The sequence below is a fragment of the Nicotiana tabacum genome, chromosome 24, assembly GCF_000715075.1.
Source record: "Nicotiana tabacum cultivar K326 chromosome 24, ASM71507v2, whole genome shotgun sequence".
Taxonomy (NCBI): domain Eukaryota; kingdom Viridiplantae; phylum Streptophyta; class Magnoliopsida; order Solanales; family Solanaceae; genus Nicotiana; species Nicotiana tabacum.
In genome coordinates, this window is record NC_134103.1 from 52391023 (window position 1) to 52416847 (window position 25825).

The 25825-nt window shown below is 42.1% G+C and overlaps 1 protein-coding gene and 1 long non-coding RNA gene across 2 annotated transcripts; one reads left to right on the forward strand and one right to left on the reverse strand.

Moving 5' to 3' along the window:
* The first annotated feature begins 65 nt into the window (after positions 1–65).
* LOC107772159 (uncharacterized) lies at positions 66–2580 on the forward strand. Its single transcript, XR_012706645.1, has 2 exons — positions 66–2185; positions 2277–2580. It is a non-coding gene; the product is annotated as an uncharacterized LOC107772159 (long non-coding RNA).
* On the reverse strand, positions 2578–25436 carry LOC142178147 (uncharacterized). Its single transcript, XM_075247476.1, has 4 exons — positions 25128–25436; positions 24963–25045; positions 2756–4140; positions 2578–2651 (listed from the first exon to the last, which is right to left on the reverse strand). Exons 1-4 carry the CDS (start codon positions 25434–25436, stop codon positions 2578–2580), a joined length of 1851 nt encoding a protein of 616 aa, XP_075103577.1.
* Between the last annotated feature and the right edge of the window lie 389 nt (positions 25437–25825).

The following is a 25825-nucleotide window of genomic DNA, read 5'->3' on the forward strand; positions in this document are numbered from 1 at the left end:
TAATCTGATGATTATAAAACTCTAGGTAAGTTGTTTTATTGATTACCAGTACAGATCCTCATTTACATAATCACAAGGAGTTAGTTGAGAGGATAGTAGCAATCTAAGGGATAGTACAGTGCTCGTGAGCAGCCAACTGTTTTGTTGGTTCCTCATTTATTGGGATTCTCACTTTATGACTTGTTCTTAGTTCAATCTTCCAATTTTTTCTTGTGGTAGCTATTAAAACTTTTGCCTAGATACACATTCAAAAGAGATGTTATTTGTTTTTAAGACATAATTATTGTATATTTGATCATTAGTAATTTATGATAGTTAGCACTGGCAGTAGAAGAAAAATTTTAGGATAAGGGATGCTTTGTGTCGACGCCACAAGAGAGTGGTGGCAATAGAAGGCGCCCAGGAAATATTGGAGAGGTAGCTGTATTTGTTCCTGGATTACGTATTCCTATGGCGGTTGATTTCTCTTTGGCTCTTCGTGACCACTTGTCAAAAAGCCTAGTGGAGCGCCTTTCTGCTCTGAGAACCAGAATAGTGGTTATGGCAGGGCAAGAAGCTCCGACAATTACAAGGACAAGAAGGAAAACTTTTACTCAGCATGGTAATTTGCCTGCTAAAGAAAGCTGAAGCGTGCTTTTATCACTTTTGTCTTGGTTTGGTTTATGTTGATGCATCAGCAGCTGTTTATTTCAGGAGGTTCAACAATAGGAAATCTATTACAAGCTCTTGAAGATTATTTGCCTGTTCTTTTGGGGCTAGTTAAAGATGGTATGAATTTGGGCTGCCATCTGAAGAAGTAGCATTTATACAGTGTTGATTTTAATTTTGAGAAGTTTGTATTTGAAGGGAGCCCATTACAACATAAAGTGCAATTTATTTGGATCAATCAAGAGGACGATGCAGAGGTCAGATTAGAATAGACTTTTCTATTCGTTTGCATTCGAACGATATATCTTGGCCAAGAGGAGAGCTGTCTTTCCATATGTTTACCCAAAAAACGGATAGAGTTGAATTTATACGTAATTTTAAGGATATGTAGTATAACTTGGTACAAATCGGAAAAGTAAGTAGAAATATATCGAATATTGACTGTATAAAGGAATGAAATACGAACTAAATTGAGTCGAGAATAATTTATAAACAAGCAAGATGAATAAGTGTCTCAACTCAAAAAAGGATAATCTCAACTATATATCAATATAATAATCTTTGTGAGCGTATCACTGTTTTCTTTTCTTGATGTTCATGACCTCCCTTATAGAAATAATAGCCACTTCTTTATATAGGGGAAGAGCCTACTTTGGATATTATTAAAAATAAATAGAGGAGATCACATGATAGATTAATTAATTAACTTTTCCTTACTTCCTGCCGAGATTCTCTCCTAAGTGCGGGTGCAACGGCTCTTTGTCTCTAAGGTCGATCTTGGTCGGTCCTGGCATCGGTCGATCTCTGGATCTCGAGCTCGATATTGATTCGAGCTCGATACTGACTGGGTTCGGTACTGATCTGTCTCTGGCTCTTGAGCCCTGGCTTTTGAGCTCGATAACACTGCTTCCTATCACAGCTCGATATTGATTCGAGCTCGATATTGACTCGAGCTCAATATTGATGGGTCCCTGAACCTTTAGCTTGATAACCTGACTTCACTTCTTATCCCGATGTTACAATGACGACCCTCGGTTTATCATGTTCCAATCTCGATCAATTTACACGGAGGGCAAACTCGAATTTGACCGTATACACTATAAATTTGCAATTATTCAGGAAACTGCAATTTTTAGTGCTTGGTATGAAGTCTTATCTGTTTTGCACTTGATGGCAACGCTGTCGTTATCGCAAGCTAACTTACTGCTCCTTCCCAGAACATCTATCGATAGTTACCAGCCAAAGGTATCAGAAGGTGGGCTAAGTTACTTTTGCCGATTCAGTATGTGCAAATACTATAAATTAATGGGTTATTGTGGATTCATAGCACTTGTTTCTCGTTTAAGCCTCTGAAACTTCTCTTCGGGCATCTCTCTCTTCTATTGTGTCTTCAAATGGACTTCTTACTCCTATTCTTTTTTTTCTTTTCACATCCAACAGAAAGCATGCGATCTTCTGTTGATATTTTCCCTAAGGCTGCTGGATACCTTGATTGTGCTGTTCGGAATGTTCTTCCTCAGTTGCCTGCTGAACAAAGGTTGTTATGTGAATGCTATCAAAATTTAATATCTTTTTTTATAATCAGACATATAACAAAATAAATATTTACTCGTTTGCTTTGGTTTTAGGAGAAATCTAGCAGTAGACCTAGCTAAAGGAGTACTCCGAGCACCAGAGGCGGATTCAGGATTCGAAGGTTCCGGGTGACAAGTTGGTCCAAAAATTTCAACTTGGCGCAAAGCATAAAATTTCCCAAAATACTACTAATATCATAAATATACATCATTCCTTTACAATTGTCCTCAATGAATTTTCATATTCTGAAAACGGTCAATAATAACATCATTACTTACATTTGTAAATACATCCCGCTCTATGTAACAAACTAAACAATCATTTAAATATTGATCACCCATGCTATTCCGCTCATCATTCTTTATTTGCTTCATAGATAAAAATGCTCTCTCCACAGTTGCGGTAGCAACAGGTAAAATCAGAGTCAACTTCAAAAGTAAGTAAATATATGAATAAGTCTCCACAAGATTTATCTCAACCAATGCTTTTGCCAAATCACTAATTCCTTGCAAGTTGGAGAACTTGGCATTACCACATCGCATATGAATTATAAAAGTATCGAGTTGATAACTCAAATCCCGAATTTGTACTTCATCAAACTCATTTGGATAACACTTTGCTAAAGTCATTATTCTACCTTTATCATAATTAGCAAAAGAATTGACTGGATTTAACCTAGCCATCCCGAGAATCAAATTACTACTCACTACATCAAAACGGTCATTAAGCTCTTGAAGTTGCACATCAATCACAGCACAAAATATTTGGACACGCAAGTGGTGTGAATAACAAATACTAGAAGAATTCCGCTTTAACTTTTCGAGAAAATAAAACTCATTCATCTTGGGAATCAAAATATCATGCATAACACAAAATGAGGAAGCACACTCCAACAAAGATTCGCATTCACTTTCTCTCATATCTTGCAATCTTTTCTTTGTAATGTTAAGAAACTCCACAACATTAATAATATCTTGATCCCTTTTTTGTAAGGTCTTGCTCAACTCATTTGACAATGCCAACACTTTCAACATCAAGTGTAGCATAAAAATAAATTTGAATGTTTTAATCTCACTTAGAAGATACTTAGCTTGATTTCTATCATTTGAGGTAGAACCTTCATATTTAATCACTTCAAGCACACGGACAATAGATAAGAAAAGAACAATAAAGTTATCTAATGTTTTGAAATGTGATCCCCAACGATTATCATCTAGTCCTTGAAGCCCCCATTCTTGATTTAATCCTTGTCCAGTATGAACTTCACCGGACTCAAGTAATTGCTCCAACTTTTCAGCTTGAAGAAGACGAAGCGAATCTCTACGCTTAAAAGATCCTCCAATAACATTCAACATATAAGTAACATGACAAAAGAAATCTTCAACATCCAAATACTTTTTAGCAATAGCTACAAGTATTAATTGCAATTGATGAGCAAAACAATGAATGTAATATGCTGATGGACTATCTTTCATAATCAAAGTCTTAAGACCATTTATCTCTCCCCTCATATTACTAGCCCCATCATAACCTTGTCCACGTATTTTAGATGGACTTAGTGAGTGCTCTAAAAGTAAAGAATATATTGCTTCCTTCAATGATGATGCCGATGTATCGCTAACATGGACAAGACCAACAAATCGCTCTACAACTTCACAATTCTTATCAACGTAACGAAAAACAAGCGCCACTTGTTCTTTGTGTGAGATATGTTTGGATTCATCAACCAATATACCAAAGTAATCTCCATTTAAGTCTCCAATTATAACTTTCAATGTTTCTTTTGCACAAGCATTGATAATATAATTTTTTAAATATTTATCATGGACACTATTAACATCACCAACATATAGACGCAATCTTTCAAAACCCTTATTCCAAGCCCTAAAACCATTCTTTGTATAGAATTCACCCTCGCTTCCATGAATAAATTAATTTTTGAACAAATAACAGCATAGGCAATATGCCGCATATTTCTTCACTCTATATTCCAACTATCTAGAAAATTAACCTTGAACCAACTTGGAATAAATTGACGCATTCTCCCTCCTATTTTAGTTCTGGGAAATTGATGCTCGAAAGGTTGACAAAGCCCTTTTTGAATATATTGTCTTCTCACTTCATCTCGTATTCAAGGGTTATAGTCAGCAATTGGTATTATTTCACCTGAATCGGGTTCAAGTGATTCCAAATTGAGTTCATCTATTAGATGAGAAAGATTGGCATTCACCTGGCTCAAGGATGGACTTGGTTGAGAACGATCCAACCTCATGACAAATTTATCCATCTCAATCACAAATATTAGGACCACTTTCCTGTAAAATAAAGTTCATTCCACCTCATGTTATATGCTCTCAGTCACGAAGTAAGAAATAAATTAAATGAGAAAGCTTCCTCTCTAGCAGGAATGCAAGAACAATTTGATAGTAGAAATCCAAGTTAAATACTAAGTCTAGAAGAGCATCCTTCTTTATGTTAAATAATCCTTAGAAGTTTGGATTCTACACTTCTACTCATCTACTACCAAGCAAAATAAAATAAACTTACGGCAGGCAGCAACATAGGATTTGAATAAGACGAAACAAATATTTGATTAACTAACTTTGGTTGCTTTAAGTTCCATCAAAGTGTGCTCTAAAGTCTAAATCGTTGCTTTTCTTCAATTAGATATCACAGATTCAAAGTCTAAAATTAAACAATATTGTGATTTATGATACACAACCAAATAGTACAAGATGGAGATGTATCAACTGCATATGCAATCAACACCTTTTGGTGATGTTTTGTTTCATCTCAAGCTTCACCAATTGGATAACTTGTGCAAAATAGCGTAGGAAACTCATATAGTGAGTGGGATAGTGTCCTTGACTTTTCATCTAGAATTTTGGATGATTAATAGTCCAATATGTGATTGATCAACTGGTTCTATGATTAATTCCAGTGGCATTTGTAGATCTTTGGTACATACTTAAGGCATGTTTGTTTTGGTACAATTGAATTTACACGGTCATGAAGGATGTTTGCTCCTTCTGGTGGTGTAGCAGCTATCTACAAAAGAACCTACAGCTGAGGAAGAGAAGAGAAAGAAGAAAGTGATGATGATATGGGATTCTCACTCTTCGACTATATTGGCATTATTATATCACATAATGTTTTGCTGCTGCATATTTTGTTAGTGTCACTTTGTTGGCCTAAAGTTTTGTTAAGTATCGAATTATCAGCTTTTGTTTAGGTATATAATGATATTGTGTCCTATGGTTCTTAGATTTGCTTTCGCTTGTTTGTTTTTAGTAAAGAATGATTGAAAGCTAGCTTTCATCTAGAAGGAGTAAGAACACAGAACATTGTCCTACGGATTTTAATCACACTTCAATATTTAATCATCGTTCGTTAATGTGTAAAAAAATCAAGATGTTTACCCGAAAAATCGGATATAGTTAAATTTATAAGTAGTTCTAAGGATATGTGATATAGCTTGACATAAATCGTACGTAGAAGTAGAAATATTTAGATTCTTGGCTATAGAATGAGAGATAAATTATTAAACAAGAAGAGTGAGTATGCTGAGTAAAACAAGCTCAAGAGATTTATTCTTCAATAAGAGAAGTAGTCTTTTCTTACAATGTGTGCCTCCCTTGTTTTTACAAGGATTCCCTCCTTTATAGTAGAGGGATCTTACTTTATTTATAATAAAAAATATATAGTGGAGAACCAATGATGAATTGTCTCTTCCTCGATTCCTGCCAAGATTCTCTCCCCTAGTGTAGTTGCAACGGCTCTTGTCTGTGAGCTCGATACTGGCTCGAGCTCGGTATTGGGTTGAGCCCTCGGCCTTGGTTTGAGTTCGACATTTGGGGTGAGTGTCAATAAGTCTGTGCGTCTCCGACAACCTTCACGTTGCTTTGCGGTTCGATTTGGTCATGGGCTCGATAATCATACCGTGTCGATTCCTCGATCAGTCTTGGAGCTCGAATCTTGTTTGTACTATCTTCGGAACTCTTCTCGAAGTCTCACTTCGGTCGCTTACCATTCGAACTCGATCAAACGTACGAAGGCCGAAATCTATTTCGACCGTATACAGATAGTCCCCTCGTTTCTCAGGAAGAATGTGGTGAGAAGCGATATAATTCTCAACGGCTCGATCGGATTATAAGCCGACATTTTCACTGGGCTCGATCATGATGTATGTGATAGTTGTCCCGTCGATTTAGTCTTTCAAGGTATTTAATGCACGTCAGACGGTGGTCGGCCACCGATGATACTGAACCGCCACGGTATAAACCTATAAATAACCCTTCCATTTATCATTTACCACTTTTATATCTTCAATCTCCCAAATTTTCTTACTCTTTCTACCTCTATTTCGCCGCTTGTAGAGCCACCTTCATCAGCGTTTGGCACCATCAACCTTTCATCTTCCTTTACTTTTCTTTCTCTTATATCAATGGCAAAAACTTCAAAAATCATACCTCAGAAGGAGAAAGCTTCCTCTTCACGGCCATCCGGCGACAAGGGGCCAGTGGAGCCGCCTCCCCACGAGTATGTTCCTGGCCCGTGTACTCTAAAGATCGATTTTAAGGTTGAAAATCCTTAGTCGGTTCTTGTTCGATGTGAGCATGTGTTGATGTACATGTGCTCAATAATAGAGGGCCATCTAAAGGCTGTGAGGAAAGACTGCAACTGGGGTTCCGAGGTTGTGTTGCAAATTCCCTCTCCCGAAGAGAGCGTCATCACTCATGTGGAGGAATTTTTAAGTGTTTATACTTACCCCTTCGCGTTGGGTTCCGTCGACCCAGTGATCATTGATTTTTGCAAAAGATATCAGGTCACCCTCGATCAAATTCATCCTTCTCTATGGTGCATAGTAACCTTACTTCGCTTCTTCTCCAACAAGGCCGGGGGGCTAGATTTTACTCTAAATCAGCTCAGACGATTGTATCGACCTCAAATCTTTTGCGGACTAATTAGGCTCCATCGTCGGGTAATGAAAGCCTTAATGTCGAGCATCGACGAAGACAAGGATCGGGGTTGGATGGGCCGTTATATTCGCGTGAGGACCCGTGACCTTATCCCGGAAGAGAAGATGCCGTTCCCTGAGGAGTGGAATTTCGACCGTAACTGATTTTCATAAAGCTTTGCTTTTTGTATCTTTCTCTGATTCTATCTGATATCTCCCTCTGATATACAGCTTTCCCTTGGATGCCACAAGCGGTACCTTACCTCGAGGATTGGATTCGGAAGTTAGCCTCGACTTCCTCTTATGCCGAACGCGCTTGGCGTGATTTGGCGAAGGGTAGATGGGAGGCCAAGAATCACGATAAGGGTCACTTCTCATGTTTTTCGAAACATTTTTTATGCTCCATTAGTTATTGACTTCCTTTCATACAAGCGTAACCAAGGATGCCGTTTTGAGTCCTTCAAGTGGTGAGGAAGGAACCAAGTCCCCGGTCCTGAAACTGGGGAAAGATAAAAAGCAAAAAGCTATCTCTCGGTAGGAGGACCTCAAGCCCAAAACTCAAAGGGTGAGGAGGAAGGCAATCGCTCTTCCGATGGACTCGGTCCAACGACTGAGAGAAGAAGAAGAAGATGCTTTGGCTTTGGTGGTCCAATCCGCGAAAGCTATCGAGGTCGCCAGAACTTCTGAGCCGATGACGGCTACACCGGTCGGGGCCGGTTCCGATACTCCGAGTCTCAATCAGAGCATCCCGAGCGATTCGCTCGGGACCATGATAGTGGGTCATTCGCCTTCTCTTCTGACCTTTTCTCAGAAGCTGTTAAAGGAAGCTCGAGAATTAAAGACCCCCGATATAGGCGGAGGCTCTAATGTAGGGGATCCTTTTCGGGATTGCTTTACTGGAGTCGGTGATGCCTCCGATATTAGTAATGTTTCTCTTCTCCTAGAAGAGGCCCAACGTTTCATTTCTCGGGTAATGATTTTACTGCGCTTAGTTTCTTCGTTCTTTTCTAAACCTAACTTGTGTTTTTTCCCTTCTGTGTAGGCCATTAGCAAGTTTTGAACCGACCTCAGCCAGTGTGAGGTCGAGCTTCAGAAGGTCTCGGGGGAGAGAGATGCTCTGCAACTTCTTTGCGGCCAAAAGGATGAGGTTATAAGGGACTTCCAAGCAGATTTGGCTAAGGCTCATGAAGAAGAGGCCGAACTAGATAAACAGGTGAGCCTTGTTCAATTAGAGTATGGGTTTGACCCAACTGTGGAAGCTTACCCTTCGTTATCTTAGCTGCAGCAAAAGGTTGAAAAGATCGGGTTGCTTCAGGAAGAAGTCGATCAAATCAAGGCCGAATGTGATCGGTGGAAGGAGACTATCGACCGCCTGGCTGCAGAAAAAGAAACTATCTTGGCCAAATTATCATCGGTCGATGTTCAGCTTTGAAGCGTCAAGCAAAAAGGTTCGGCTTAGGCCAAGAGGATCGAGGAGCTTGAAACAAGGCTTGCTGAGGCCAAGGCAGAGATTGAGTCATCAAAAGTCATAGCAGATAAATCTATTGCTATGTATCGAGCCGATGCTGAGGCTGCTCAAATAGAGGCAAGAGAGGCAGCGGATTCTGCCGACACTCGAGTACATTGGGTTGCCGAACTTGCTAAGTGTCGATCTCGGAGGGAGACCCTCGAGGAGATACACGCTCGAGGTTTCGATCTTGCTGAAGAGATAAAAAGGGCCAAAGAACTCGAAGTTGATGCTGAAGCATTGGCTTCTGATGGCGACGACGATGATGATGGTAGCAAGAGCGGGTCCGATAGCGGGGGGGAGCCCAGTGGAGAAGAGACCGCTCTCGATGATAACCTATAAGCCTAGCTCTTAGCTTCTATGTTGTATTTATTCATGTAAGCAATTTTTGTATATTTATACTAATATCCTTTTCTTTTACTGACTTGCTTCTGCTTTCTTGCCTTGTGAAGATTTCATTCATTCCTTGCGAATGTTTTCATAAGGATTTAGGCGATTTCATTGAATTCGGCCTTCGTAGCCTTTATGTCCTAGTGAGTGTTTGCTCGAAATCGAAATAAAGTAGCCCATAGGCTTAGTAGTCGAGTGAACATTTCGAGCTCGAAGTAAAGTAGCCCGTAGGCATAATGGTCGAGTAGGTGCTTGTTCGAACTCGAAGTAAGATAGCCCTTAGGCTTTAAAAATTGAGTGAGTGATTGTTTCAAACTCGAACTCAAAGTATCTTAGCCCGCAGGCTTTTATGACCGAATGAGCGATTGCTCGAACTCGAAGTAAGATAGCCCTTAGGCTTTAATAATTGAGTGAGTGATTGTTTCGAACTCGAACTCAAAGTATCTTAGCCCGTAGGCTTTTTATGAGCGAGTGAGCGATTGCTCGAACTCGAAGTAAGATAGCCCTTAGGCTTTAATAATTGAGTGAGTGATTGTTTCGAACTCGAACTCAAAATATCTTAGCCCGTAGGCTTTTTACGACCGAGTGAGCGATTGCTCGAACTCGAAGTGAGATAGCCCTTAGGCTTTAATTGTTGATTGAGTGATCGTTTCGAACACGAACTCAAAGTATCTTAGCCCGTAGGCTTTTTATGACCGAGTGAGCGATTGCTCGAACTCGAAGTAAGATAGCCCTTAGGATTTAATAATTGAGTGAGAGATTGTTTCGAACTCGAACTCAATGTATCTTAGCCCATAGGCTTTTTATGAGTGAGTGATTACTCGAACTCGAAGTAAGATAGCCCTTAGGCTTTAATAATTGAGTGAGTGATCGTTTCGAACTCGAACTCAAAGTATCTTAGCCCGTAGGCTTTATATGATTGCTTGTATAAAAAATTCTCTTGATGGTGGTTGGCCTTTAGGCATGTTTGAATCATGAAGCAGGAAGATCTTTTCAAGTGTGAGATATCTGAAAAAACAAGAAGTTCTCCTTTATATGTCATTATATCTTTTTCTAGAGTTCGAGCAAAACTATGTGGGCATGGTTCGTTTTGACCATTTGGCCCTTACACTTTTCTCTATCGAGACACTATTCAACATGAATTTGATATAAAATAACTTTCTTGTGCCAAACTTGATTTATTCGAGTGGTAGCCCCCCAGTATTTGAGGTTGATTATGAAGGAGCCTCAGATACTATTGATTTGTCCTCGGGTAGCACATAGTTGTTGCCTCATTAAAAACTTTGCCGGAAAAACCCATTTGGGATAAAAGCCGAATTAAGGGAAAAAAGAGTACAATGCGTGCTTTGAAACAAGAGGTCTTGATGTTTTTTGTCGAATTCCTGCAATGAGTTAGTGTCGAATATATGTATATAGATGATAGAGAAGAGAAAATCATACCTTAACAATAATATCATTTGAGAAGCGATATGTTCCAATTGTTTGGTAATGGCTTTCCATCCATTGCTCTAAGTTTGTAAGACCCTTTCCCGATTGTATTGAGGACTTGATAGGGTCCTTCCCAATTTGGGCCGAGCTTCCCTTCATTAGGATCTTAAGTGTTGACGGTGACCTTCCTTAGGACCAAGTCCGCGGTCTTAAAATGGCAGAGGTTGGTTCTTCTATTGTAGTACCTTTCGATTCGCTGTTTTTGTGCAGCCATTCGAACCAGTGCCGCTTCTTGTTTTTCATCTAATAACTCGAGGCTAGTATTCATTGCCTCGTAGTTTGATTCTTCCGATGTATGTCGGAACCTTGCGCTTGGTTCCCCGACTTTGACCGAAATTAAAGCTTCGGTGCCATACACTAAGGAAAATGGAGTCGCTCCTTTACTGGATTTAGATGTTGTCCGATATGCCCAAAGGACTTCGGGCAAAATCTCTCTCCACTTTCCTTTATCTTTGTTCAATCTTTTCTTTATGTTTTGGATGATAATCTTGTTCGTTGATTCGGCCTGTCCGTTCCCACTAGGATGATATGGTGTTGAGAGTATCCTTTTTATTTTATAATCTTCGAGAAATTTTGTCACTTTATCGCCGATAAATTGCTTACCATTGTCACATGTTATTTCTGCTGGTATACCAAATCTACACACGATGTGATCCCAGATGAAATCTATAACCTTTTTCTCTCTTACTTTTTCGAACGCCTGTGCTTCAACCCATTTAGAGAAATAGTCAGTCATAAACAAAATGAATTTAGCTTTACCTGGGGCCGATGGTAGAGGGCCGACGATATCCATTCCCCATTTCATGAATGGTCATGGAGAAATGACTGAATGAAGCTGCTCTCCAGGTTGATGGATCATTGGTGCAAACCTTTGACATTTATCGCATTTACGAACGAACTCCTTAGTGTCATTTTCCATGCTATCCCAGTAGTATCCTGCTCTGATGATTTTGCGAATTAGTGGTTCGGCGCCGGAGTGGTTTCCACAGGTGCCCTCATGGACCTCTCGTAAAACATAATCGGTGTCCCCTGATCCCAAGCATACTGCCAGTGGTCCGTCAAACGTCCTTCTGTACAATGTTCCATCTTCAACCAATGTGAATCGAGCAACCTTGGTTCGTAGAACCCTCAATTTTTTAGAGTTCAATGGGAGTTTTCCGTTATTTAAGTATTCAATATACTTAGTCCTCCAATCCCAGGTTAAGCTTGTGAAATTTATCTCGGCATTCCCTCCCTCGATTTTAGATCTCGAAAGTTGAACGACAGTCCCCGAGTCGATCTTATCTTCTTCGACCGATGATCCCTGATTTGCGAGTGCGTCAGCCTCACTGCTTTGTTCTGGAGGCACATGTTGTAGGGTCCATTCTTTGAAACGGTGTAGAGTTGCCTGTAGTTTGTCCAAATACCTCTGCATCCTATCTTCTCGAACTTCGAAAGTTTTGTTCACTTGGTTCACCACTAGCAAAGAGTCACATTTGGCTTCAATGACTTCTGCTCCCAAGCTCTTAGCTAGTTCGATACCTATAATCATGGCCTCATACTCAGCCTTATTGTTAGTTAATCTAGTAGTTTTGATGGAATGCCTAATAATGCCACCTGTGGGAGGTTTTAATACGATGCCAAGCCCGGATCCCTTCATATTTGAAGCACCATCTGTGTAGAGGGTCCAAACCCCCGACGATGTACCTGATTTTAACAAGAGTTCCTTTTCAACTTCGGGTATGAGGGTTGGTGTGAAATCGGCCACGAAGTCTGCTAAAATTTGGGACTTGATGGCCGTTCGAGGCTAATATTCAATATCGTACCCACTGAGTTCGACAACCCATTTGGCCAGTTGGCCCGATAGTTTGGGCTTGTGCAAAGTGTTTCAAAGTGGGAAAGTTGTTAGAACGCATACGGGGTGACATTGAAAGTATGGTCTTAACTTTCTAGAGGCGCTTATCAAAGCAAGCGACAATTTATCTAAGTGTGGGTATCTAGTCTCTGCCTCTCCTAAAGTCCGACTTACATAATAAATAGGAAACTGCGTACCTTGCTCTTCTCGAACTAGGACACCACTTACCGCGATTTCCGATACCACTAAGTATAAATAAAGCCTCTCATCTAGCTTCGGAGTGTGAAGTAATGGTGGGATCGATAGGTACCGCTTCAGTTGTTCTAGTGCCTATTGGCATTCTGGGGTCCAGGTTAAATCGTTCTTTTTTTTCAGTAGAGAGAAAATTTGTGGCTTCGATCTGACGACCTTGAAATGAATCGGCATAAGGCAGCTATCCGTCCGGTTAGCCTTTGCACTGCTTTCACACTATTCACGACGGTGATGTCTTCGATTGCTTTGATTTTGTCGGGGTTGATCTCGATCCCCCGATCCGACACCATGAACCCAAGGAACTTGCCCGATCCAACCCCGAAAGCACATTTCTCGGGGTTGAGCTTCATGTTGTATTTCCTTAAAACGTTGAACGTTTCCTGCAAATAAGTCAAATGGTCCTCTGCACGCAGGGACTTAACTAGCATGTCATCAATGTTAACTTCCATCGATTTACCTATTTGTTCTACGAAGATTTTATTCACTAGGCATTGGTACGTAGCCCCTGCGTTGTTTAGCTCGAATGGCAATACATTATAGCAGTTAGGTTCCATACTTAGTGACAAATGAAGTTTTTTCTTGGTCCTCCGGGTTCATGCTAATTTGATTGTACTCGGAATAGGTGTCGAAAAAAGTGAGGATCTCGTGGCCGGCTGTGGCATCGATCAAGAGATCGATGCTAGGCAGTGGAAAAGAATCTTTGGGGCATGCTTTGTTTAGATCATTATAATCTACACACATTCTAAGTTTGTTCCCCCTTTTGGGGACTACAACCACATTGGCTAACCATTCGGGATATTTTACTTCCCGAATTGACCCTATTTTGAGAAGTTTAGTTACCTCATCTCTTACAAATGCATGTTTTACCTAGGATTGAGATTTTCTTTTTTTGCTTCATCGGTTTGAACCTAGGGTCCAAACTTAGCTGGTGCGTTGTTATCGATGGTGGGATTCCTGTCATGTCTAAATGGGACCAAGCAAAACAATCTATGTTACCAATATGAAATTGAATAAGGTTTTTCCTGAGTTCGGGGGTCAACCCCGTTCCCAGGTATACCTTTCTCTCAGGCAGACATTTGATTATATAACCTGCTCTAGCTCTTTGATCGTCGACTTGGTGACGTCGGAGTCGTCAGGGACGATGAAAGCTCGAGGTGTCGGAAACTCTTCGTCGTCATCTTTTATTTCCTGCTTCACCGGTTCGGTCGAGGCTGGTTGCTGTGATTGCTATTTGGTTTCTCGCGTATCTTTTTTGCTCGACCTTTCTGAGGATGATAACGTTAGTATCGGTGTAATCTCATCGACCGCAAACATTTCCTTCACAGCATGTTGCTCCTCGTATACTGTCTTCACACCGTCCGATGTAGGGAATTTCATCATTTGGTGTAGAGTCAAAGGCACTGCCCTCATATTATGGATCCATGGTCTTTCGAGTAGGGCATTGTACCTCATATCGCCTTGGATTACGTGGAACTTGGTGTTTTGGATGGTTCTAGCCACATTTACGGGCAGAATAATTTCCCCTTTAGTTGTTTCACTGGCCATAATGAAGCCGTTTAAGACCCGAGCTACGGGCACGACTTGATTCTGTAAACCGAGCTTCTCCACTACCCAAGATCAGATGATATTCGCAGAGCTACCTGAATCCACTAAGACACGCTTAACTTGAACTTTATTTAATAGGATAGAAATTACCAGAGCATCGTTGTGAGGTTGAGAGATTCCCTCGACTTCTTCAATTCCGAATGATAAAGTGCCCTCGGGTACATAGCCTCGAGTTTGTTTTTCCCCTGTGGCCGGTATCTTGCCGTATTTGAGCACGGGTCCCTGTGGAGTATCGACCCCAACGATGATCATATGAATGATATGTAGAGGTTCCTCTTGTTTATCGTTTTTGCTGGCGTCCTTTTCTCCGAAGTGATTCTTGGCTTGGTCACTGAGGAACTCTCGAAGGTGGCCCTCATTGAATAGACGGGCTACCTCTTCTCTTAATTTTCTGCAATCCTTGGTCCTGTGGCCATGCATACCATGATATTTGCACATCGGATTCGGGTTCCTTTGGGAATGGTCAGTTTGCATGGGTCTGGGCCACCTAGTATCTTTAATTCTTCCGATCGCCGATATAATACCCGATGTGTCGATGCTAAAATTGCACTCCGATAGCCGAGATGCCTCTATAGGATCAGCATATTTATCAAATCCACTCTTGCTCATAAGCCCACGAGAATTTTGTCCTTGATCACTCCGTCAATTGTTCCGAGCGGCATTGCGCGTCGAACTGTGGTTCATTCGATCTACGACGTACGGTTGATATCGGTCTCTGTTTGGCCTTTTCTCTTTGTCGATGTCCCTTTGGTTTTTTATAGTTGTCATGTTCTGATGCATGGATCCCGAAGGAGCTCCTAACTGGTCATCTTCAACCCTAATTTTTGACTGATATCGGTTGTGTACATCCGCCCAAGTTATCGATGGATACTCGGTCAAATTTTACTTCAGTCGACGTGATGCTATTGAACTTTGCTCATTCAACCCTTGGGTGAAAGCTTGGACGGCCCGGTCGTCTGTGACAGGTGGCAATTCCATGCATTCTATTTGAAATCGGGACACGAACTCCCTCAGCATTTCATTACCCCTTTGTTTTACTTTGAAGAGGTCCGATTTTCTTGTTGCAACCTTTATGGCACTAGCATGTGCCTTTACAAACAAATCCGCTAATATGGCAAAAGAATCAATTGAATTTAGTGGCAGATTATGATACCAAATCATCGCTCCCTTTGAGAGGGTCTCTCCGAATTGTTTCAATAACACGGATTCGATCTCATCGTCTTCCAAATCGTTACCCTTGATGGCACACATGTAAGAGGTGATGTTATCGTTGGGATCGGTCGTACTGTTATATTTGGGAATTTCGGGCATACGGAATTTTTTGTGGATTGGTTTTGGGGCTGCACTCGAGGGAAAAGGCTTTTGTATGAATTTTTTCGAATCCAGCCCTTTTATCATTGGTGGAGCTCCCGGGATCTGATCGACCCTGGAATTATATGTTTCTACTTTTTTATCGTTAGCTTCGATTTGTTTTGTGAGTTCCTCGATTAATTTAGTAATTTTGGGAGTAGTCCCCGATTCTTGCTCGTTTGAATTCACTATGGCTGGCTCCATTCTGTGGGTGATTTCTTAAAGCGGATTGGGCTCCGGCCTGCTTTGTACCTGAGTTTGGCTCTGCAACTGAGCTATCGCTATTTGCCGGGCTTGTAACATCTCGAAGATCGTCCGTAAGATGACTTTGATCTCCTCCATGTTATGGGTGTCTCAAGCTATGGATCGAGTACCGCCCTGAATGCTTTTTTCCGGTTCGGAACGTTGGTTCGCCTCAAGAGCCACTTGAGAATTGACGTCTAGCGGTACTTCGACTTGGATTTCAGGTACTTCGACTCGAGCTTCAGTGACATCGTTAAGTAGCCTTCCGTCCCTGGGTATCAATTTGTTGGTTTCATCTTGAAGGCAGGCTTCATGGTCGATAGTAAGGCCATCAATCGAGGGTTTGCCATTGCTGATTTGAAGTTGTAAACTGGTGTGTATTGCAGATTTGTATCAAACAACCACTGTTACCCTTAGCCCCACGGTGGGCGCCAAACTATTTACCTGAAAAATCAGATATAGTTAAATTTATAAGTAGTTCTAAGGATATGTGATATAGCTTGACATAAATCGTATGTATAAGTGGAAATGTTTAGATTCTTGGCTATAGAAATGGGAGATAAATTATTGAACAAGAAAAGTGAGTATGCTGAGTAAAACAAGCTCAAGAGATTTATTCTTCAATAAATAGAAGTAGTCTTTTCTTACAATGTGTCCCCCTTATGCTTACAAGGATTCCCCCTTTATAGTAGAGGGATCTTACTTTATTTATAATAAAAAAGATATATTGGAGAACCCATGATGAATTGTCTCTTCCTCGATTCCCGGCAAGATTCTTTCCCCTAGTGCGGTTGCAACGGCTCTTGTCTGCGAGCTCAATACTGGCTCGAGCTCGGTATTGGGTCGAGCCCTCGGCCTTGGTTTGAGTTCGATATTTGGGGTGAGTGTCAATCGGTCTGTGCATCTCCAACAACCTTTACATTGCTTTGCAATTCGATTTGGTCATGGGCTCGATAATGATACCGAGTCGATTCCTCGATCAGTCTTGGAGCTCGAAGCTTGTTTGTACTATCTTCGGAACTCGTCTTGAAGTCTCACTTCGGTCGCTTACCATTCGTACTCGATCAACCGTACGAAAGATGAAATCTATTTCGACCGTATACACAAGAATAAATAAAGAGTTATATTTTTCATAAAAGAAGAAGAAGAAGAAGAAAGCGTGACCGGAAAAAGAATGCCTTTCCCATTCAAAAGGTGAGGGAGGTATCCTTTCCTAACCTATAAAGGTTAAGTAGGTAAACTGGATTTGACTCAACCTTTTATGTAGATTTGAGTTTAAGATTGTGGTGATTTTTAAGGTTTTTACTCTCAATCTTAAAGTGATGATAATATTTTAAAGCGGTATATATTCATGTTATTTTAAATTTTATTATTTAGACACATACATTAAGGGAGACATTTGTGCTGCATTATCGGATGATAGTATCTCCTCCACTTCACAAAACTATACCTGCTATAAATTGTTGGAGAAGCATTTTAATATTAAAAAAAGTATTAATATTAAAGTCTTACCTTTCATATTTTTTTCACGCACTCACCAATTATCTACTCTACTACTTGCCTATTGAATCATCCACCAACCCACCAATGCATGTTCATTACTACCCCATTAGTGTGTACATAAATAATGAGGTTGTATTGTGAAAAAGGAGAGCTGTGAGAAAGGGTGAAAGTCTTTAACTTATTCACTACAAAAGTGAGTATTATTTTTGGTTGAGGGAAGGTATTCTTTTAGGTGGAGCTTTTGAACTCAACAACTATTCTAGAATTTGTCAGAGTGACACGATATTGTAGTGTTGTTGTATTCTGGAGGGAACAATTCAAAGTATTACTGCTGGACCAGTGAAGATTTCCTGCAGTGTGCTTGAATCTCCTTAAATAGAGTTAAATATCCGCACCTCAATCTAAAGAAATTTTATTTTTCTTTATTGTTTTTTAATCGTACTTGTACTTTTTCACCAACATATTAATTTAAATATCCTACTTGGAAGTGTCTAACATGAACATTGCTGCTAGATTACAAATCAAATTGTGTACGGATAAAATTGGGGATAAAAGTTACCCTCTATTTTTCGGTAACGAAACGAGAGGACAATGTGATCCGATATGAGCTCGAGTAGTGCCGAGGGCTTCCAAAGACCAGAACCCAAGAAGGTCGAATGGTGTGCCCGAGACTAGACATGGCCAAGCGTTGAGGTCGAGCAAAGTGAAGAACCGGGGTTAAGAGAAAGGCAGTTGGACAGAACAAACGAGGGGCCGGAATATCTGCCATTCACCGGGTATTACAGCGCAAATCTCGCCCTGTATCAGCTGCGTAATAACGTTTGTTGGAAGCCAAAGATCTTTACCTTATTTAGACTTGTACTATGATTGAAACTCCCCTACAATATGAAGGGAGAACTTTTATATTTTAGGGACCACTGTTGACACACATATCAAAGCAATAAAGTTAATTTTTGTTCTTTAGCTATTGTTCAAAGTGTTCTTCATCTGCTTGTTTATTCAGTTGTAATCGAGCTCGTTCTGAGGGCCGAATAAGGACCGATTTCCAAATGTCCATTGCAAAGCTAGACTTATTCATCCATTACATTGGGTTTGATCGCTCTGATTTTCTTTAATTCAATTATTTATTGTTCATAGTTCATTCGTGTTAAATTAAATCATATATCATTTAACCACGTATAAATTCAATTGTTACTCAGTTTAAGGGTAAATAATTTGGCGCCTAACGTGGGGCTAAGGATTGTGATTTAATATGAATCTCCATAACACACTCTATTTTATACTTGCTCTTTGAAGTTTGATTTCAGGTTAATCTAAAAATGTCAAATTCTAAGTCAACTCACTTGAACGTTGATGCTGAGTCAGGCCACCATGGTGAAAACATCAATGTGGTACCAAGCAATGACGTACCCCCTATTGATCTTATTGGTGTCCCAATCGCTGACCCGGTTGACGCTAACTCACAAGTTGCCATCAACGTGAACCTGCTAACTGATCCCGAAAATAGCATTCACGAGGCACCCCGACCACCGGCTCGAGAAGCACCCAAAGGGGAAGGTGATGGAGTTAGTTTAACAATTGATTTTTGAAATGCTACAAGCTCAGCAAGTGGCAATAGCACAGATGTAGACTCAAAATCACGCTCATAACAAGATCCAACCCGAGGGGGTTAGAGAAGACGCTCGGAGGGATGAGCAGTTTGTTGCAAAACCGGATGAGTTCGGGCCCGGAGAAACTTCCGAAGTGATGAAAATGCTCAAAGCCTTAACGAAACGGGCGGAGTCTGGTGAGAAAAAGATAGAGGCGAATGACAAGAATATGAAAACTTACAATCCGAGGGCCTATTAGATCCCTGGAGTGCCTCAGATATTGAAAGGGCCGGATTACAAAAAATTCATTCAGAAATCGTTCCCCCCAAGTGTGGCACTGAAGCCAATCCCGAAGAGATTTCGGATACTTGATATTCCCAAATATAATGGAATCACAGATCCAAACAAGCATGTTACCTCCTACACGTGCGCAATAAAAGGCAACGACCTAAAAGATGAAGAGATTGAGTCGGTATTGTTGAAGAAGTTTGGGGAAACCTTATCGAAAGGGGCAATGATATAGTACCATAACTTGCCCCCGAATTCTATTGATTTATTCGCTATGCTTGTAGATGCCTTCGTTAAAGCTCATGTCAGCGCCAACAAGGTCGAGAAGAGGAAATCAGAGCTCTCCAAAGTCAAGCAAAGAGACAACAAGATGCTTAGAGAGTTCGTGTCGAGGTTCCAGATGGAGTGATTGGACGTGTTATTGGTTGCAGATGATTGGGCCGCTCAGGCCACTCAAGGGCTCAACCCTCGAAGTTCCATTGCTTCCCAACAATTGAAGCAAAACTTGGTGGAGTACCCGGCGGTTACTTGGGCCGATGTTCATAACAGGTATCAGTCAAAGATAAGAGTTGAGGACTACCAGCTGAGGGCCTCCTCGGGGTTTGTTTACCTCAATAGAGCGAATGACAAATCTAAAAGAATCATGGATCATAAGCCAAGGCCGGTACGAGATTTGTATCAACCACATAGCTCAGACATAAGGGGAAAGAGACCCGGTTTCCACCCAACCAGGAACGCCAGGAGAAGTGATCAAGGACCTAGCAACCGGGGTCTGATGAATAAGAGCGGTTTTGAAAAATCAATCGGGGGTAGGGAAGCACCGAGACTACCGGAATACAACTTCAACGTGGATGTTGCAAGTATAATGTCGGCCATTGGTCGCATCTAGGAGATCAAATGGCCTAGGCCACTTCAGTTCGATCCCGTAAAGAGGGATCGCAACTTGGTGCGTAAATACCATGGTATTCACGGTTACATGACCGAAGATTGTCGGCAGCTAAGGGAATAAGTGGCTCGACTATTCAACAATGGGCACCTTTGGGAATTCCTAAGTAAGCGGGCCAAAAATCATTTCAAAAACATGGACGCCAACAAGCAAATTAAGACGGAAGAGCCTCAACATGTGATCAACATGATTATTGGGGGAGTGTATGTCCCACAAGGGCCAATGATAAAATGCACCAAAGTTTCTATCACAAAGGAAAAATGCACTCAGGATTACATCCCGAAAGGGTCCATATCATTTAGCGGCGAGGATGCCGAAGGTGTCATCCAACCTCACAACGATGCACTGGTAATATTCGTACTTATCAATAAATCTCGAGTTAAACATGTGCTAATTGATCCATGTAGCTCGGCCAACATCATCCAGTGGAGGGTCGTAGAGCCATTGGGATTATTGGACTAAATCGTACCGACAATACGAGTATTGAATGGGTTTAACATGGCGTGAAAGACCACAAAGTGTGAAATAACCCTGCCACTAAACACCGTTGGGGCCACCCAGGAAACAAAATTTACATGATCGAGTGGGATATGAGGTACAATGCCTTGTTTGGGAGGCCATGGGTCCACAGCATGAGAGCAGTGCCTTCAACCCTACATCAAGCATTGATGATTCCTACTCCGGGAGGAATCAAAACAATCTATGGGGAACAACCGACCACAAAGGAGATGTTCGCTGTTGAATATGTGACCTTGGTGCCCAAGGTCACGACGTCAAAAAGTAGGGGATTGGTCAAATAGAAGGAAACCAAATAGTCATCAGCAGTCCCGACCCTGACCGGGCAGGGGAAACAGGAGGAGCGTACAATAAACGGGGATGATGATTACGGTGTCCCAAGATCCTTTATAGCACCCGATGATACCGATGCCACCAAATCGACAATGGAGGAATTGGAGCAATTCATACTGATCGAGTACCTATCGGATAGAAAGATATACTTAGCACGGGGTTAACCCCCAACCTCAGGGCCGATTGTTTTGCCTGGTACCACTTAGATATGACAGGGACCCCACCGGAGGTGACAACTTACGAATTACGCTTGGATCCAAAATTCCACCTGGTCAAACAGAGTATGAGGCCGCAGTACGAGATCAAACATGCATTCATCAAAGACGAGGTAACTAAACTTCTAAAAATAGGTTTCATACGGGAAGTTAAATACCCGGATTGTCTAGCTAACGTAGTGGTCGTAACTAAAAAAGGAAGCAAACTTAGAATATATGTAGATTATAAGGACCTAAACAAGGCATGTCCAAAGGATTCATTTCCTTGGCCTAACATCGACCGAATGATCGATGCGACGGCCGGGCACGAGATACTGAGTTTTCTCGATGCCTATTCTGGGTACAACCAAATTTAAATAAACCCGGAGGACCATATAAAGCATTTGAGGAAATACAACATGAAGCTGAATTCGGAGAAGTATGCCTCGGGGTCGGCTCGGGCAAGTACCTCGGTTTCATGGTATCCAACAAAGAATAGAGATCAACTCGGACAAGATAAAAGCCATAGTAGATATCATCATAGTTGACAACGTCAAGGTAGTACAAAGATTGACCGGGCGCATAGCCGTATTGGGTCGGTTTATTTGGAGGTCGTCCGACAAAAGTCATTGATATTTCTTATTACTAAAGAAGAAGAACGACTTGTCTTGGACGCCGTAATGCCATCACGGTTTAGAAGAACTCAAACGATACCTATCAATCCCTCCTTTGCTGGACACTACGAATGTGAATGAGCAGCTATACCTCTACTTGGGAGTTTTCGAGGTAGCGGTAAGTGGCGTCCTGGTTCGGGAAGAAGAAGGTACATAGTTTCCTATTTACTCTGTTAGTAGAACCCTAGGCGATGCCAAAACAAGGTATCCACACTTAGAGATATTAGCACTCGCCTTATTAAGCGCGTCTAGGAAATTAAAACCGTACTTTTAATGTCACCGCATATGTGTCGTGACCTCGTATCTACTAAGGAATGTTATACATAAACTCGAGCTCTCGGGCCGATTGGTCAAATGGGTCGTAGAGATTAGCGGGCACGATATTGAGTACAAACCCCGAACTGCTATAAAATCCCAGATTTTGGAAGACTTCATGGCCGACTTTACGCCGGCCTTGATCCCCAAGGTCGAGAAAGAATTACTGCTCGCCTCCGGGACTTGCTCGGGGGTTTGGACCCTATTCAGAGATGGTGCTTCTAACGAAAAAGTGTCCAGGTTGGGGGTCATATTAAAACCTCCCATGGGTAACATAATAAGGCAATTTATTAGAACTGTGAAATTGACTAACAACGAAGCCGAATATGAGGCCATGATTACAGGTTTAGAACTGGCTAAGAGCCTGGGGGCTGAGGTGATCGAAGCCAAGTATGACTCCCTCCTTGTTGTTAACCAAGTCAACAGGACATTTAAAGTAAAAGAGGACCGGATGCGGAGATACTTTGATAAGTTGCAAGTGACCCTACACCAATTCAAGGAATGGACTCTACAACATGTACCTCGAGATCGAAATAACGAGGCCGATGCATTGGCTAATCTAGGGTCGTTAGTCGACTCAGATGAATTCAATTCCAGAGCAATAATGCATTTGATGAACTCAGTGATAAAGGAAGGTCACACCGAGTTCAACTCAACAAGCTTGACTTGGGATTGGAGAAATAAATACATAGACTACCTTTAGAAAGGGAAATTGCTGTCGGATCCCAAGGAATTGAGAGCCCTACGTACTAAGGCTGCCAGGTTCAGCTTGGTTGGTGGAAAATTATAATGAAGATCATTTATTGGGCCGTTAGTAAGATGCTTAGGTCCTGGGGAGATCGACTATGTGATGAGGGAAGTACACGAGGGTACCTGTGGAAATCATTCGGGAGTAGAGTCCTTGGTTTGGAAATTGATCAGATCCGATTATTACTGGAATGAGATGGAAAAAGATGCGAAAGACTTCGTTCATAAGTGTAACGAATGCCAAAGGCATGCCCCGATGATTTACCAACCGGGGGAGATGCTTCACCCGGTCCTCTCCCCTTGGTCGTTCATGAAATGGGGGATGGACATCGTCGGTCCCTTGCCGTGAGCACCCGAAAAGCCCAATACATATTACTTATGACCAATTATTTCTCCAAGTGGGCTGAAGCACAGGTGTTTGAGGAGGTTAAGGAAAAAGATATCATTGACTTCATCTGGGATCATATAATATGCCGATTCGGGATACCGGCCGAGATCACTTGCAACAATGGGAAGCAGTTCATCAGTGGAAAGGTTAGTAAGTTTCTTGAAGACCACAATATCAAAAAGATTTTATCGACACCCTACCACCCAAGTGGGAACGGTCAAACGGAATCAGTAAACAAAATTATCCTCTAGAACCTGAAGATGATATTGACTGACTCAAAAGGAAAGTGGAAAGATATTTTGCCCGAGGTCTTATGGGCATATGGAACTACTTCGAAGTCCAGCACCGGTGAAACACCATTCTTTTTAGTCTACGACGTGGAAGCCCTGATTCCGGTAGAGGTAGGAGAACCGAGCCTAAGGTTCCAATATGCTACGGAGATGTCAAATGAAAAGGCCATGGCCAAGAGCTTAAATTTAGCAGACGAAAGGCGAGAAGCCGCCCTAGTCCGGTTAGCATCCCAAAAGCAACGAATGGGGATATAGTGCAACGGAAGGACAAACCTTAGACACTTTCAAGTAGGGGACATGGTATTGAGGAAAGTTACACTACATACCACAAACTGGAAAGGATGGTACAGAGTCATCGGTATAACTGGGAAAGGCTCAAACAAGCTCGAGTTCGGGAATGGTGTACGACTACCTAACAACTGGAATGTGGTACACTTAAAGTGGTACTAATGCTAAGGTATGAATACAATTTTCTTTGTAGTTTATTATGCTTTGAACTAACCCATGCAAGTACTCAGTCGAGGTCAAATTTAAGGATTGGGTCTGAAAGCACGTGTTGCACTCTTTTTTTCTTGGACCGGTGTTTTTCCCTCCTAGTCTTCGGCGGAGCCCGACTCGCTGCCCGAACCCTTGGGCTCGTATCTCTCTTTGGCCTCAGCCTCAAGCCTTTTCACCTCTTTGATCTCGACCGTTAGATCGAACCCCCGAGCATGAATCTCCTCAAGAGTCTCCCTCCGGGATAGCCACTTCACATACCCAACCTTTGTTATTATATGGGCCTCGGCCACCTACGCATCGTTCTTCTATTGGGCCAGTATATCCTGAACCTCAGAGGACTCGTTCGAAGCCGCCTCCAACTTGGACTTCAGCGCGGTGTACTCCTGGCCGAGGGCATCTCGTTTCGTGACGGCCGAGTCCAGTTGTGCTTGGAGCTCATCGTTCAGCCGAGACCATTTGTCGGCTTTATCCTTCATCACCCAGAGATGATCCTTGGTCGATGCCAAATCCTCTTGGTGGCATCCCATTCAGAGGCCAGGAGATCCATTTTTCTCCTCAACTCCTCGGTCGAGGCTTTGAGAGCGTTCATTTAGGCCCTAAGCTGGTCGATCAAGTCTATCTTCTCTTGTAACTCCGAGGTTGTGGTGTTAGTAGTTGCGCTTAGCCTCTCATAATTAATCTCAAACACCTTACCTTTTTGACCAGAGCGACATATTCCTGTTTCACCATCGAGGCCTCCTTTTGAGCTCTTTCCAGCTAGGCTTGGAGGATGGGGAGGTCCTTGAGGGCCTTATAGTTTTGCTCACTAAGAGCTTTGTACATGTTCTTCTACTGGACATGCTTCTTGAGATCAAACTCGGTATGACCCACCTTCATCCGAGACCGGTGGAAGCTCTCATGATGAAGCACCGAGGCCTGAGGAATAAAAATGTTGAAATTATTAAAGTATTCTAAGGATAAATGAACCCTTTAAGGATGTAATGAGAATGAGACATACCCTGTTCAACGCTTGTTGTACCTCGTTGAAAAGGTTTGGCACCTCCACTTTGTTCATCTTCGCTTGGTCGTCTTTAGTTACCAAGTAATGAAGGTAGCTGGCTACGCCAACCGGCCCAGATGGCACCCTGGTATCCGCCGGTATCGTAAACATGACCGTCCTCTTACGGTTGAGATCCGCCCTCCGGGCGGGGAACTGCTTCACAAGCTTTGGTCTAGAGCTCGACCCACCTAACTCCGGCAGCACGTCCTTTCTCGGGATCACTAGGTGGCCAAAACTGGTGTAGTCCTCCAGCGCACCGACGTCCATGCCTTCAAAAAATAGGTTAAGGGCCTCATCTGCGGCCCGTTATGCCTCTGTCAGCTTTTCTCTAACAGCCCAGGCCTCGTCAAAAAGAGACTCCGTGTGAGACGGTGACTCCGAAATGTCAATGACATCGGCGGCTTCTCTCGGAACCAGAGTAGCTTCTCGAGAGGCAGTAGCCACAGGCTTTCCCTCAGGCTCCCGAACTGAAGAGGGTTCGGCCTTACGGTTGCCTCCGTCCGGTGTTGCCCGCTCTTTTGCAGTGATGATCGGCTCACGAGCGACAAACTCCATGTCGTCATCTGCAGGGTCGTCCCTGAGCTGGTAAATGGAATTTGGGTCTGGTACCCTTGCCCGAGTACCTTTCTTGGTACTTTTTTGGACCCTGAGCATAA

Bases quoted from the DNA above. Each gene is read 5' to 3' on its own strand.
- LOC142178147 (XM_075247476.1), bottom strand. From the start codon at position 25,436: ATGGACGTCGGTGCGCTGGAGGACTACACCAGTTTTGGCCACCTAGTG. The intron at 25,046-25,127 runs GTATGTCTCATT...TTTATTCCTCAG, and splicing joins TACAACAAGCGTTGAACAGG to GCCTCGGTGCTTCATCATGA. The intron at 2,652-2,755 runs GTAATGCCAAGT...TTACTTTTGAAG, and splicing joins TATAATTCATATGCGATGTG to TTGACTCTGATTTTACCTGT.